Raw genomic sequence first — 15,592 nt, 5'->3', positions numbered from 1 at the left:
AAAAAAAAAGATGCTAAATCTACTCTGCCTGTGCTGGGAAAACAAAACCTGGATGACAGTGTATCTGTTTACAGTATGGTTTACTGAATATTTTTTCCCTTTCTTAAAATTTTAGTAATATTAGGGGATACAAATTGAATTCTGCTACATGTATATATTGTGTAATGGTGAAGTCTTGGCTTTTGTACCCGTCATCCAAATAGTGTATGTTGTCCCCCACAGGTAATTTTTCATCCCTTAGCCTCTCGTCCCCCTTTAGAGTCCCCAGTGTCCATTAAGCCACTCTGTGCATCTTTGTATAACTATAGTTTAGCTCCCACTTACAATTGAGAACATGTGGCATTTTATCTTTCTGTCGCTAAGTTACTTCACTTAGGATAATGGCATCCAGTTCCATCCAACTTGCTGCAAAATACATTACTTCATTGTTTCCTATGGCTCAGTAGTACTCCATGGTGTGTGTGTGTGTGTGTGTGTGTGTGTGTGTACATTTTCTTTATCTACTCATGAATTAATGGATACTTAGGTTGATTCCATATCTTTACAGTTTGGAATTGTGCAGTGATGAACAATGAATGCAGGTATCTTTTAGATAGAATGATTTCTTTTCCTTTGGGTAAATACCTACTAGTGGGATTGCAGGATCAAATGGTAGATCTACTTTTAGTTCTTTGAGAATTCTCTATATTCATCTCCACAGAGGTTGTACTAATTTACATTCCCACCAATAGTGTATCAGTGTTCCCTTTTCACTGTTACCTATCCCAGCATCTATTGTTTTTTGACTTTTTAATAATGGCCATTCTAATTAGAGAGTATCTCATTGTGGTTTTTAATTTGCATTTCTCTGATAATTAGTGATGTGTTGAGCATTTGTCTCTCTTATTTTGAAAAATGTCTGTTCATATTATTTGCCCACTTTTTAAAGGGGTTGTTTGTTTTATTCTTGCATAGTTGTTTGAGTGCCTTATAGATTCTGAATATTAATCCTCATATGGATACAGAGTTTATGGATATTTTCTCCCACACTGTAGGTTGTCTGTTTACTCTTTTTATTATTTCTTTTGCTGTACAGAAGATTTAGTTTAATTAAGTCTTATTTGTCTGTTTTTGTTGTTGTTGAATTTGCTTTTGGGGTCTTAGTCTTGAATTTTTCACCTAGACCAATGTCCAGAAAAATTTTTCATAGGGTTTATTCTACGATTTTTTTGGTTTCAGGTATTACATTTAAGTCTTTAATCCATCTTGAGTTAATGTATGTTTGTATACGCTGAGAAATAGGGATCTAGTTTCATTCTTCTGAATATGGCGATTGAATTTTCCCAGCACCATTTATTGAATAGTGTGTCCTTTCCCTCATGTATGTTTTTATCTGCTTTGTCAAAGATCAGTTGGTTATAAATATATGGTTTTATTTCTGGGTTCTCTATTCTGTTCCATTGATCTGTGTGTCACTTTTAGGCCATTATCATGCTGTTTTGGTTTTTTGTAGCCTTGTAGTATAATTTGAAGCCAGGTAATGTGATACCTCCAGAATGTGTTCTTTTTTTGCTTAGGATTACTTTGGCTATTTGGGGTATTTTTTGGTTCCATATGAATTTTAGAATTGTTTTTTCTAACTCTGTAAAAAATGACGTCGGTATTTTGATAACAATCTCACTGAATCTGTAGATTGCTTTTGAAAGTATGGACATTTTAACAATATTTATTCTTCGAATCCATGAACATGGGATGATTTTTCATTTGTTTGTGTCATCTACAATTTCTTTCATCAGTGATTTGTAGTTCTCCGTGTAGAGATTTTTCACCTCCTTAGTTAAATACATTCCTAGGTCTTTTTCTTGCAGTGATTGTAAATGGGATTAAGTTCTTGATTTGGTTCTCAGCTTGGTCATTATTGGTGTATAGAAATACTATTGATTTTTGTACATCAATTTTTATAAACCAAGATTTTGCTGAATTCATTGATCAAATCTAGGAGTCTTTTGGGGGAGTCCTTAGGATTTTCTAAATATAAGATCATATCATCAACAAACAGAGATAATTTGACTTCTTTTCCAATTTGGATACCCTTTATTTCTTTCTCTTGCTTGATTGGTCTATCTAGGACTTCCAGTACTATGTTGAATAGAAGCAGTGGAAGCAGGCATCCTTGTCTTGTTTCAGTTCTTAGGGGGAATGCTTTCAGCTTTTCCCCATTCAGTATGATGTTGGCTATAGATTTGTCATATATGGCATTTATTACTTTGAGCTATGTTACTTCTAGGCCGAGTGTTTTTGAGAGTTTTTATGATGAAGGGATGCTGGATTTTATCAAATGCTTTTGCATATCTGTTGAGATGATTGTATGGTTTTTGTTTTTAAATCTATTTATTGGTGAATTGCATTTATTGGCTTACATATGTTGAAACATCCTTGCATCTTTGGAATGAAACCCACTTGATCATGGTCAATTATTTTTTTGATACGCTGTTGGATTTGGTTTGCTAGTATTTTGGGGGAAGATTTTTGCATCTATGTTCATCAGAGATATTGGTCTGTGGTTTTTTTGTTTCATCTTTTCTTGCTTTTGGTATCAGGGTGATACTGGCTTCATAGAATAAGTTAGGGAGGATTCCCTCCTTTTCGATCTTTTGGAACAGTTTCATCTACTGAATATTTTAAACCCACTGTTGAGACCTACTGCTCAGGAAAAAAGATTTGTTTCAAAATAATACTGATCATTGACAATGCACCTGGTCACTCAAGAGCTCTGATAGAGATGTACAAGATAATTAATGTTGTTTTCATGCGTGATAACACAACATTCATTCCTCAGCCAATGGATCAAGGAGTAATTTTGACTTTTAAGTCTTATTAAGAAATATTAATACATTTCAAAATGCTATAGCACCATAGATAGTGATCCCTCTGACAGATCTGGGCAAAGTAAATTGAAAACCTTTTGGAAAGGGCTCACCATTCTAGATGCCATTAAGAACATTTGTAATGCATTAGAGGAGGTAAAAATATCTACATTAACAAAAGTTTTGGAAGAAGTTTATTCCAACCCTGATGGATGACTTTGAGGAGTTCAAGACTTCAGTGGAGGAAGTACAGATGTGGTAGAACTAGAATTAGAAGTGGAACCAGAAGATATAACTGATTTCTGTAATGTCATGATAAAACTTTTAACAGTTGAGGAGTTGCTTATGGATGAGCAAAGAAAGTAGCTTCTTGAGATAGAATCTTGGTAAATATGCTGTGAATATTGTTGAAATGAAAACAGAGGATTTAGAACAGTCCATAAACTTAGTTGATAAAGCAGGAGCAGGACTTGAGAGGATTGACTACAATTTTGAAATTTTTGTGGCTAAAATGCTATCAAACAGCATCACATGCTATAGAGAAATCTATCATGAAAGGAAGAGTTGATCAATATGGCAAACTTCATTGTAGTCATATTTTAAGAAATTGCTACAGCCACGCCAACCTTCAGTAACCACCACCCTGATCAGTCAACAGCCGTCAACATCAAGGCAAGACTGTCCTCCAGCAAAAAGGTTACAACTTGCTGAAGGCTCGTTAGCCTTTTTTTTTTTTTAGCAATAAGGTATTTTTGATTAAGGTGTATGTATTGTTTTTTTAGACATAATGCTACTGCACACATAATAGACTATAGTGTAGTGTAAACATAACTTTTATATGCACTGGAAAACCAAAAAATTTGTGCGACTTTCTTTATTGCAGTATTCACTTTATTGTGGTGGTCTGGAACCAAACCCACAGTATCTCTGAAGTGTGCCTGTAAGTACTTCATTATATATTACCTGGCACAGCTACGTAGAAGAGGACATGTCTTTTTTTGCTGGTAACGCCTACAACTAGGAGTTTTGCTAGTGAGGCAGATGTCTGCATCTGTGCATTCGTTATGTGGTTAGCTTTTCAGACTCGTCTTCTATTTGGAGACAGAACACTTAAAGGTAAATTTATGTCTTGGCTCTGATGCCATAACAGACTATGTTCTCTATCTAAAGATCTGTTAAGTGTAAAGAATTATTATACATATATGCATTACACACTTTTTTTCTTGGCTCTCTCAATGCTAAATGACATGGGTATCTAGCTTCCCATGGCTATCAAGTGCGGTCAGCTGAACCAGTAGAGGGTAACAGCAGTGATCTGAACACTGATTAACTCAGCCTATTCAGTGTTCTGATGCATGAAACTTACTTTTTTTTTTTTTTTTTTAACCACTTTTGCTGTGTTACTTCCCCTCTGTTTATATTAGGTGCACATTATGGGCACACCCCTTTACCCTGTAATTATCAGGAAGCTTTGTTAACACAGCGTTTTACAATATAGAGAGACATGGACTTCTTATAAGGGCAGGCAGTGCTGGAATAAACTCGATTCTGGTTTAACAGAGTCCAAGTCCAACAACAGCGACCAGGGTGAGCCTGTGCTTTGCAGGCCAGACCTGGTGGCACGCAGGACAGCACCCTTAAAATAAATCTTAGTTATTAAATAGATCCAGGGCTCTGAAGTCATTTTTGGCAATGTCATATGTGAAGGTGGGCACAAACAGTGTGGAACTATCCTGATATGAAGTAACAGTTTGTACAGTATATGTTGATAATACAGATTTTTTTTAATTGGGATTTCGGGCTTATTCCCAATTGAGCAGGGAGGCAGACTGTGAAAGCAAGAGCTTTGACTTTATGGCAAAAACAACTCGGTCTTGAGTGCTGGCTTCAGAACAGGGACTCCTTAAGCAACTCTCTTCGCCTTTCTGTGCTGTAGGCGACCGGTATGTAACATTGCAGTGTGAAGTACCGACACACTGTGCAGTGTTGAAAGTCCTGGTGAGAAGAGGAACATGACAGTGCCCACTACAGAGCTCTCACCTAGTGCGGGGGTAAAAGAATGTCTGTTTCCTCCTTTTGATAATGTTAGGAAGTCAGCTACATGGAGGAATGGAAAATTAAACAACCGTAAACACTCAGCGTACCCTGCCATGGGAAAGACAGCAGGCTCCTTTTTGCTATGTAACCTCTGTGTCTCTGGCAGTTTTAAGAGGCATAGAAGGAGACTTTGCTCACAATGGCTATGTGATGTTTGTCTCTGGACTGAATCTCTATATCCCAAGGGACAGAAAAGTCCAATAAAAAGGAAAAAGGTCCTTATGGTTCTAGGTTTAAGATGTTTACCTCATTCCTTAAAAGATAGTGTGGCAGAGAGTTTAGTATTTGGCAGGGAGGAGGAGTTATGTTGTTGTTATTCAAAGGAATGAGAATAAACACTAGCATCAGTAATTACGCTGACTATTCCCTTGTGTGGAAGGAACCCAGTCTCAGGGTGACTGTATTCCCACAGGATGTTCCTGGGGCAAAGTAGCTGCTGACCGTGGAGGCTGTGTGTGCCCTGACCCCGTCTGGGAGCCCCCAGCATGCTAGTGGCGCAGAGCAGATGGTCAGGACTTCCGCCTGCTTCCCCATCACCCAGCAGCTGGGAGCTGGCCCTTGGGCCTCCACTTTCACATACCTTCAGCAATCACAGATTCGCTTGTTTTTAAAATATTTTTGAAATATTTAGTTAAAATTTACATACAGTAAAATACACAGATCTTAATGTACAATCTGATGAGTTTTTAAAAATGTGGGTGCACCTGTATAACCAGCACTCCCCAGTCAGTCCCACCACCCATGGGCAGTGCTGTTCTGATACCTATGAGCCTAAGTTACTTTGGCTTTTTCTTGAAGAATCTACTTATTTTTGAGACTATATTATTATCCATGTTTCCCTGATAAAAAGGATGTTTTTTTATGTTGCATAAGTGGTTTCTGGCTATAAAAACTTGTCACAAAACTTATAATCTAAGTCAAAGAAAACAACTTTTTAGCAGGACTTTGTTTTTCAAAGTTATAATTTTGAAATTACTTCTTTCCTTTTGATGAAAATATGCATTAATAAGATAAGCATACTTACGAGTTCCAAAGACTAGGCCTTGGTATGTGCTGGAAAACCCTTGGTCTTTGTGATTCCTTTAGTTTAAAAGAATAGTCCTTGAGAATCTGTATTTTATGCTGTTGCTGGTTTCAAAAAACATAGCCTTTGGGATCAGACCTGGAGAGCGTCTGGGTCTGCACCCTGTTGGACTCTCTGTGTGACTCTTCTGAACATCGGGTTGCTCTGGGATAAAGGGGCAGTAATAATTAAAGGGTTAAGCAAGGATTAAGTGAATTAAAAGATACAAAGTACTGGCCACATAGCAGTCCTGTCCCTCTCCTTTTTTTAATGGTAAACTTTTTAGCATATAGATTTTTCTGGCTTTGGCTGGGAAGAGATTTATTAACTGTATTAGAAACACTGGCATTGATCATGTACTTCTGATGTTAGTTATCTTCAGGACACTGCTTTTTTTATATCTTGCAACTTCCTAGAAGCTTCTCTTCAACTTGGCTGCCTATTCCTAGCCATGCAGGCTGCAAGAGTAATCTATTAATAAAAGCGTTACTCTCCTGTGTTCACACTTGTCTCCCAACCCTGATAGATCCTTAAACTTTCTCTTGAGATAAATATTAATAGTAGGTATAGAGGTGCTTGTATATACAGAAGGATAAAAGGGATTGCAACCAAATAAAATCAGTCTTACCAGTCATTTAAAGAAATATCAAACCTTGATTCTAAAATTCATTAATAAAAACCCATCAACCCAAAACAACAACTAAAAAGATCAAAATTGGCAAAGGTACACACAGGCCACACAGAAGAGGAAACCAATGTAGCCAATACGGATTTAAAAAGATGTTCATTCTCTCTAGCAATCAGGAAAACACAAATGAAAGCAACAGTGAGATACAGTTTTATACCTACCAGATTGGCAAACATTAAAAAAGCCTGATAATACCAGGTGCTGGGGAGATGTGAGATTCACAGAAACTCCCGTGCATTGCAGGTGTAGGTACAAATTTCTATAATCCTTTTGAAGATTTAACCAGAGAAATCCCTGCATGAGATGTTCCTCATGGGTTGTTTGTAGCAGCTATAATTTGCGAACAACCCAAATACTCATCATTTGGAGATCAAAAGAATAAAGTTTGGTATGGAATACAATACTGTATATAAAATGAATGAACCAGATCTGTACGAACTGATAAAAAAAACAACATTGAATACAATCACAAGTTGAAAAATGATGCCTATTACAGGATTTCATTTAAGAAACCTTTTTGAAAGATGAAAGTACTATGTCTTCTTGACAGATTTATATGTTTGTTACGAGTATAATGAATGAGGTTGACAGGGTAGGAGGCGCAGAGGGGACAAGACTAGGACTGGGAAGAGAAAGTCTAATTTTCTATTGATTTAATAATAATAATAACAACAAAGGATATCACCAAATATTAACATTTAGTAATTCTTTATAAGTTGTTCTCAAAGTATCTTTTGTCCCTGGACCAGCAGCCTTTGGCATCATCTAAGAACTTTAAGACATAGTAATACAAATTCTCAGGCTCCAGCCCAGATCTACTGAATCTGAAACTCTGAGGGTGGGGCCCAGGAAACTGTGTTTTAACCAGCCTCACACTACCACTGTTCTGGATGACAAAGACATGGATGTTTATTATCTTATTCTCTGTGGTTTTCTACATTTTTAAAATTAAAAATTTAATAACACCAAGCTTTTCTCTTCCCCTTCTCCCAAAGTCCTTCTAGGCTGTAAGTTCAACCCCATAACTAAAGGCTCATTAAGAACATAAACTTCTTACAGGCACATAAAGTTCTCAGATGTGGGGGGAGTTCTTAATTTCAAGCAAAAGGTGAAGAAAAAGTGGATAGATATAATGACTTATACTGACTGGACAATTCATATTCAAATAATATCACCCTAAAGAATTTTATAACCATTGATACTTCTCCCATTACCAACAACAGATATCTTTCAAGCATTGTGTGCATTCAGAACAATGTATTGATTACATAAGGCATAAGGTATAAATCATGTCCTTAGAAAATAATCTAATTTGAGGGTGAGTATGTGAGTAGAGAAAATGGGGTGAGAAAAGAAAATACCCTGTTGTCAAGATGTACAGCATAAATAATTGCACAGAATTTCAGAGGAGTAGGTTGGAAGGGAAGGCTTTTTGGAAATTTTGCCTCAGTAGAGAAGGTATAAGGATGTATTTCAAGGAATGATGTGAACAAAGGTCATTGTAGTATTCTACTTTAAAGACTCGTGTGAGTGATCTTAGTTCAAGTTGAAGGTGTGGAATGTTAGAGTCTTTAGTTTTTATCCTATAGATGGATGAAAGCATTAAAAAGTTTTTAGAAATAAGATGATCTACGTATGCAAAACTCTGTCCCGAGAAGATAAATTTGACTTAAGTGTCAAAGATGGACAGAAGGCAAGAAATGTCAAGTCCTTCAAAGAAAGTGAGGATTTGGATGGTGAAACAGAAGATATATATGGGGTGAAGAAAAGTGAAAAAAGAATATAAGAATGCGAGAATAATTTAATGGAGTGTATTAGTTTCTTATTGCTGCTATTAAAAAATTTAGTGACTTAAAATAACGCAAATGTATTATAGCTTTGAGGTTAGAGTCTAAAATAGTTGTCACTGGGCTGTAATCAGGGTGTTGGCTGTGCTCCTGTACGGAGTCTCTAGGAAAGGATCTGTTCTCCTGCCTTTTCCTGCACCCCTTGGCTCACAGTGCCTTCCTCTGTCTTCAAATCTCCCTTTTACTCTAACCCTCCTGCCTTCCTCTCTCCTTTACAAGGACCTTTTAATTGAAAAAAAGAATTAAATATAGCAAAGACCAATGTGGTTACATTGGGCCCACCCAGAGGATCAGGATAATCTCATTTTCTCCAGATCGTTAACTTAATCATATCTGCAAGGACTCTTTTGCCATTTAAGGGTAACAGTCAGATGTTCAAGAGATTCAGACAAGGACATCTTCGGGGGCCGTTGTTTTGCCTACCACATGGGAATACTGTAACCTGACACTTGCCTAAGATTTGGAAGAGAGGTGAAAAAGCCTCTCACTGTCACTTCACTCATTTGCAGAACAGGGGTGGAAAGGGTACGGTGGTGACACTCTAATTAGAGCAAATGTCAGCTCCATGAGGACAGGGGCTTTTATCTGTCTAGTTCACTACTATGTCTTCATTGCCTAGAACGGTGGTGACTGGTACATACAGGCACTCAGTAGTTATTTGTTGAATAAAGTATTTATTGCAGAATGAATGAATGAATGAATGAGTCAAAGAAAAGTTTGAAAAGAGCACTGGGGAGAGTGTTCCCCCAGCTCCCATATATAGTGTTAAGTTCTAGTTTTCTTGGTGAAGCATGGTTTTTGGCTCGGGTTAGAATGCTGCCATTCCCGCAGTGAGGACAGCTTCCTTTCCTCCCTTGCCTTCAGTCTCCATGCTGAGCACCCCTGAAGTGGGAGTGGGGACATGGATTGGGATTGATGTTTGGCCTCAGTAAATGTCTGGGGCAGCTGCTTATTGAAGAAGAAATGTTTCACTGTGGCCATGATCAGTTGCCCTGAAACAGCCAGCTGTCACATTCCATACCGCGCACCCAGCCAGAGTCAGGTCTTGCCCTTTGCATTCCTAAAAGAACAATCAACCCTGTGAGGACATGATATCCATGTGTGCTGTGCAAAGTGCTGGTAAAATAGAAAATAGAGAGTCTTTGTGCTTAAAACAATAGCATGGAGTATCTGTATCTGGGAGTACAGGTAGCCAACAGGTAGGCAGAGGGAATGGACTTTCTGGTATGGAAGCTAACATTTTTAGGGGCTTTGCCTCTCACATATGAAGTCTGACATACACTTGTAATAAAAGCTGTCATTGAAAGCTGCCATTTAAAAGCCTATGGTGAACAGTTACGTGATTTGAAGACAATGCACTAATTTGTTTAAAGGAGCAGTAGATGACAGCAGGAAGAAGGACTTTACATGAACACAAGAGGTTAGAGGGTACTAGTTTTGCTCAGGGTCTTTGCAAGTCAGAGAATTGAACTGTTCTTTGTCTTTTACTATCTATGTGACCTCGAACAAACTATCTGTTTTCTTCTGTTTTTACTTATTGTTTTTTAAAATGTCATTCATCTGGGGATGGAGGCACATACACATATTATTATAGATGTGCAGTTGTCCCTCGGTGTCCATGGGGAATTGACTGCAGGACCCCACTCCACCCCCCAGACCAAAATCAAGTCCCTTATATAAAACGGCATAGCATTTGCATGTAACCCATGCACATCCTCCTGTAAACTGTAAATCATCTCTAGATTACTTATTTCTAATACAGTATAAATGCTGTATAAATGGTTGTTTTTTATTTGTTATTTTTATTGTTGTATTATTTTTATTAGTTTTTTCCAAATATCTTCAATCATAGACACAGAGGGCTAACTATATTTTCCTCGTCTCTTAAGAGAACTTGCTCGTTTTTTTTTTTTTAATAATAATTGTATTCAACAATTATTAAACAAATTAATCTCTAATATCTAAGGCATGGTGGCTCATGCCTGTAATCCTAGCACTTTGGGAGGCCAAGGCAAGAGGATTGCTTGAGGCCAGGAGTTCAAGCCCAGCCCGAGCAACATAGCAAGACCCCATTTCTACAAAGAAAAAAAACAACAGAAAAATTAGCTGGGCATAGCGACGCATGCCTATAGTCCCAGCTACTCAAGAGGCTGAGGCAGGAGGATCTCTTGATCCCAGAAATTTGAGGTTACAGTGAGTGATGATGATGCCACTGCATTCTAGCCTGGGCAACAGAGCAAGACCATGTTTCAAAACAAAAAGAAAAAAAATAGAGAAATAATTGGTTACCAGAAAAGATGAAAAATTCATTCTTGGAAGTCCTCATTCTGTGAAGTTTCCTAATGGTAAATATCTTACTTTAATGCTGGAGGAAAAAAATTAAATATAGTGAAGACCTAGTGTTTAGGGGATATTCAAGGAAGGTTTTGAAGCCTATGAACAAGACTTCTACAGACTGAACAGATGGAGAATACCACCCCTGTTCTGTAAACAAGTAGAAGACAAAATGTCACCAGAAACAGTTTTAAAAATACACAGCTGAGCTCAAGAAAGGGAAAATCCCAGGTGCCAGAAACAAAGAGGGGAACCCAGAGTAAGAAAAGGGAGCGACCAAAAGCCAAATGGGCTCACAGAGGTCTGAGATGCATGTAGTGTGATTAACGTCTGAGGATAATAGCTGCAGGCCGCGGGATGAGCCCACTCTGCAGGTGTGGTGTGAGGCAGGGAAAGCTGAAACTACACCCAGGGAAAACCTAGATCTGTCTGTCAATGGTCCACCCAGGAAACTGGGCCTAGCAAAACTTCACCGGCAGCCAGGAGAAGCAGCAGGGAAGCTTGCCTTTTGCCTGGAGTCGAGAGAAAGAAGAGACAGGCGTTAACCATGAAAACACACACTTGTGCTACACACATGTGGGGCGTCCAAATTCCCACCACCAGTGCGGTGTAAAGACAAACAGGGAATCACCATTCATGGACACGGCGTTACTTGGAACAGGGGACTCTCGTGGGAAACAGTCCCTGCTGAGGATGAACTTACAGTCAAAATTAAGTACATTCAAAGAGATGAAGGAGAACAGGCACTGGTATTTAAAGGAAGAAGGAAAAGAAGAATAGATAGGCTTGAAAAAAGAACTAAATAGAAATTCTAGAAATGAAAAATACAGTTATTGAACTGCACAAACACTTGTGTGGGTTGAAGGTTGTGAATAATGACATATGTTTAGTATGATTTCAGAGACATTGTTCTTTTATACAGAGAACACTTTTCAGCCCACCGTTAGAAATAATACTTACCCTATAAATATTCCTGAGTATAAATCTTCCAGATTAAATTTTAAGTTAATGTTGTCATACAGGTTTTAATAAAGGGAGAGCTCTAAGGACCTTCCCCATGTCTACTGAAGAAGGCTTGCTTTTTTGTTTTTGTTTTGTTTTGTTTTTGAGACAGAGTCTGGTTGTATTACCTCAGCTACAGTGGTATCATGGTAGCTTACAGCAACCTCAAACTCCTGGGCTTGAGATCCTCCCACCTCAGCCTCCCAGAGTGCTAGGATTAGAGGTGTGAGCCACCACGCCTGGCCAGAAGCCTTGTTTTAAGTCCTCTTCTGCTGCAATGGAAGATGCTGCAGACCCACCAGAATAGGCCGTATTTTGTTGCTTTGCTAGTAGGGTTTGATGCTTTCTGTCCCACACATAAAACATTTTATATCCTCATCTCTTCCAACTCTTCTGTACGATCCCAAATCATCATTCAGTCACCCAGTTTACAGATCACTGAGTAGGTTGAGAGCATCCATGGCCAGCAGCCATGGACCACAGTGACCTTGACATCATTTTCAAGCTTCCTCAGTGACCTCATCTAAGCAGCGTGATTACTGTTACCACTCTTGACTTCAGAAAATACATTGTGCAGCTGATTTTATTTCTTTTAAGACTTTGAAAAAACTATCGTCTCACTGTCAGTTTATGGTGATAAAATGATGAACTAAAATGTTAATATAGTTTGAGTATTGGTTATTTAATAAGCAGCTGGTTTTTTGTGTCTTTATATTTTTGAGTGAGCAGGAGCTTTCTCTGCGTTCTTGCCTCATGCATTGCTTCACACAGCCACAAGCATAGAAAGCCTGTCAGCATACAGTTTGCGCTGCGTAATTATCAGAGTTTTGCCTGGCAGGTTCTGTATCTGTATCTTCCTTAAAATGAGGATTTAAAGTTTAAGTCTTTTTAGAAAAGTTAAAGCCATTTATTAAATAAAAAGAAAAATTTAAATGTCTTTATTTCTGAGCAGCCTTCTCTTACTCACATTAGGTGCCCTCTCAGTGCCGTTAGAATCCACAGCCTCCAGTCACGCCCTCCCGCTGTGCGGCCAGCCTGTGCTCACATGTCACTCATTCCTGCTTCTGAGCTCCCCAGGGTGGTCTTTTCCCCAGTTTGTGTCACTCTTTGCTACATAGTAGGCACTTCCATATTTGTGGTGTGAGTGGATGAATGAATGAATGAATATATAAATGCTTGAAATAACTAAGCTATACTTACACTATTCTGTATTAGACCCCAGCGACCTTCAGGTGGTTCTCATCAGTTACATTCAAGTGAACATGCCTAGCTACAATCCAGACATTTCTGGCCTTGGGCAAAAGCTTTCCCAGACATTTAGTCATTGAGGTTGGAGCATCTAGAAATCTGTTAGCTATTTTCAAGAGCTAAAGAGTATACAAATATGAGAGAGAGTTGAACTGAGGGAAATACAAAGGCATAGGATAACTGGATAATTCTGCTTTTTAAAAAAATTCTTTAACCTCCCTTTATTCTGGCAGGGGGAAAAAAGGGAAAGGTGTTAAGAAGACTAGAAAACTACTATTTTCCCTTCCTGTTCTGTTATCCTAGAGGGCAATTGCACATCCTTTTACTAAAACTAAGAGACTAGAGTAAGCTGAGAAACAGGGATGAACCATCCACACAAAAGGAAGGACTGCATATTCCTAAAGCATAACCAGTTAGGGGATAATAGCTTATTTTACTGACATTGAATTGCAGAAGCAACAAAAGAGTAGAATTTATAATTAATAAAGAGGCAAAAGTAAGTTGAAGGTCTTTATAAGACTAAGGTAATAACTCAAAATGAAATTAAAACTAAAGGGTAAGTAAAATACACTTCCAAGTGTCTTCTGATCTATTTGAAATAAGGCTCAGCCTGTTAATTCCTGTTTTGATTTTTCAGTAATTTCTTTTCCCAAAAATAAGTCTGTCAAAGGTAAAAGAAGTTTCAAGGGCAAAAGTCTCAGAAGCAGTTGGACTGCATCCCTGCACTAAATTATTTTCACCCTGATGATCCTCTTGCATTCCTTCTGTGATTGGCCACTTGGTCCTGTTGCATTTTTAGTAAAAAGAATTTAACCCTTTTGAAATATTATATTTAAAACCAATATAAAATGTTCATTTTATTATATGCTTTATTTGAAATATACTCAAAATGTGTTGTTTATATTCAAAAACTATGGAAAATATTCACTTTAAATGTGATTGCTAACAATGTTACTCAAAGTGTAGGGTGAAATCACAGAACCCAATATAGTTTGAGCCCTAAGAAATTGAAAACATTTGAATTCTTATTAGGAAAAAAGAATGTAGTAAATGATCCAGAACTAGTTCAAATGCTGAGGGGTTTTGTAGCCTGTTATTATTTTAAAGCTCATGTAGAATATCTTATGTAAACACACTTTGGTGAATTTATACCAGTAATTTCAGTCAGTGAAAAACTTGTCACTTTTCTCTCCTTACCCCAGGTGGTTGGCGTAGCCCAGGCCATCAACAAGAAATCGGGCAATGGTGGGACATTCACCGAAAAAGATGAGAAGGTACCGAAACCTGTATCTGGCACGATGCCAGTTTAGGAAGCTGCTGTCTCTCTGTAGTGTCTAGACCTCTGTGATTAGCTGGTGCTGGAATCGTTGATCACAAAAAAAAAAACACAACGTGGCTAAAAATGGTCTGCAGTGCTCATAGGTGTGTCTTAGGCTGAATACAATGCTGATTTGCCTGTGAGTATCTGTGTTCTTCAGTCAGCAGAAGCGCCCGAATTCCCTCCTCGCTATGCTGCCAAGCTCCGCTGGGCTGTGCGCACTGGGGCCACACAGAGCGTGACCTATGGTGTTTTAACTGTCTCATTTACCTTTCATCACTGCTATAGAGATCCAACCTTGAGTAAAACCCATAAAAGTCCTGCTCCAAGTTCAGCACTTCTGGTTGGCTAAAAATTGGAATTGCCTCTTGCCGAAGCAAATTTCCGAATGTTTTATAAGCTTTGCACACAGACAGTGGGGCGCCGAGGTGTGAATTCGGGCTGGATGATGTGAATTTAGCTTCAGAAAGAGCAGCAGTCAGCATCACTTTATTACTCTTCTCATTCAGCTCCGAAGGAATACCTTCCGCATGCCACATTGACAGGCTTCCCATTTAAGGATGAAAGCTCTTAAACCAGTTTATAACTTCATTCTGTGGCTAAGTTTTATTATTTCTTCCATTGAATATGCAATTTTATGTATATCATAGCCCGCTGAATTCTTCCTATTCCAAACCCATTGATACTTATGTTGTTCAGCTGAATATTAATAGGAGCTTTTGAATTTGGAAGGCATTCAAATAAGTTATTTTTATCTCAGTGCTATCGGCTAGATTGGTACCTATGTTAGTTACTCTATTTTAATTGCTTTAGAACATAGCAAGTATGTTTTAAAATCACAGTAATAGACATTTAGCCTCCTGTTCTGTTAATGACACCTGAGAGTATTTGGTGGGAAAACATCGTTCTTAGATAGGTTCTATATTCCATCATTATGTTATAGTCCATTCACGTAAACCCCTCTTGAGTTGACTTGCAATGTTTAGGCTCTGTCACATCTTGGCAAAATAAATCCATAATTGTGAATAAGGTATGCCATCTAAAGAATTATTGTAATCAAGGCCGGGTGCGGTGGCTCACGCCTGTAATCCTAGCTCTCTGGGAGGCCGAGGCGGGCGGATTGTTTGAGCTCAGGAGTTCGAAACCAGC

General features: G+C 38.3%; 1 protein-coding gene across 1 annotated transcript in view; it reads left to right on the top strand.

Annotated features, from left to right (window-relative positions):
* Positions 1–15,592, top strand: part of PDE5A (phosphodiesterase 5A, cGMP-specific) — a 123,585-nt gene that overhangs the window by 42,235 nt on the left and 65,758 nt on the right. The window contains exons 4-5 of the mRNA XM_012645347.1: positions 14,328–14,399; positions 14,604–14,786. Of these exons, the coding sequence (XP_012500801.1) occupies positions 14,328–14,399; positions 14,604–14,786 (255 nt within the window). The remainder of the gene's footprint in view (positions 1–14,327; positions 14,400–14,603; positions 14,787–15,592) is intronic.

This window comes from Propithecus coquereli, unplaced genomic scaffold, assembly GCF_000956105.1.
Source record: "Propithecus coquereli isolate 6110/MARCELLA unplaced genomic scaffold, Pcoq_1.0 Scaffold232, whole genome shotgun sequence".
NCBI classification, from domain to species: Eukaryota; Metazoa; Chordata; class Mammalia; order Primates; family Indriidae; genus Propithecus; species Propithecus coquereli.
Note: the sequence above shows the minus strand (reverse complement) of the source record. Positions and strands in the feature narration are given on the sequence as shown.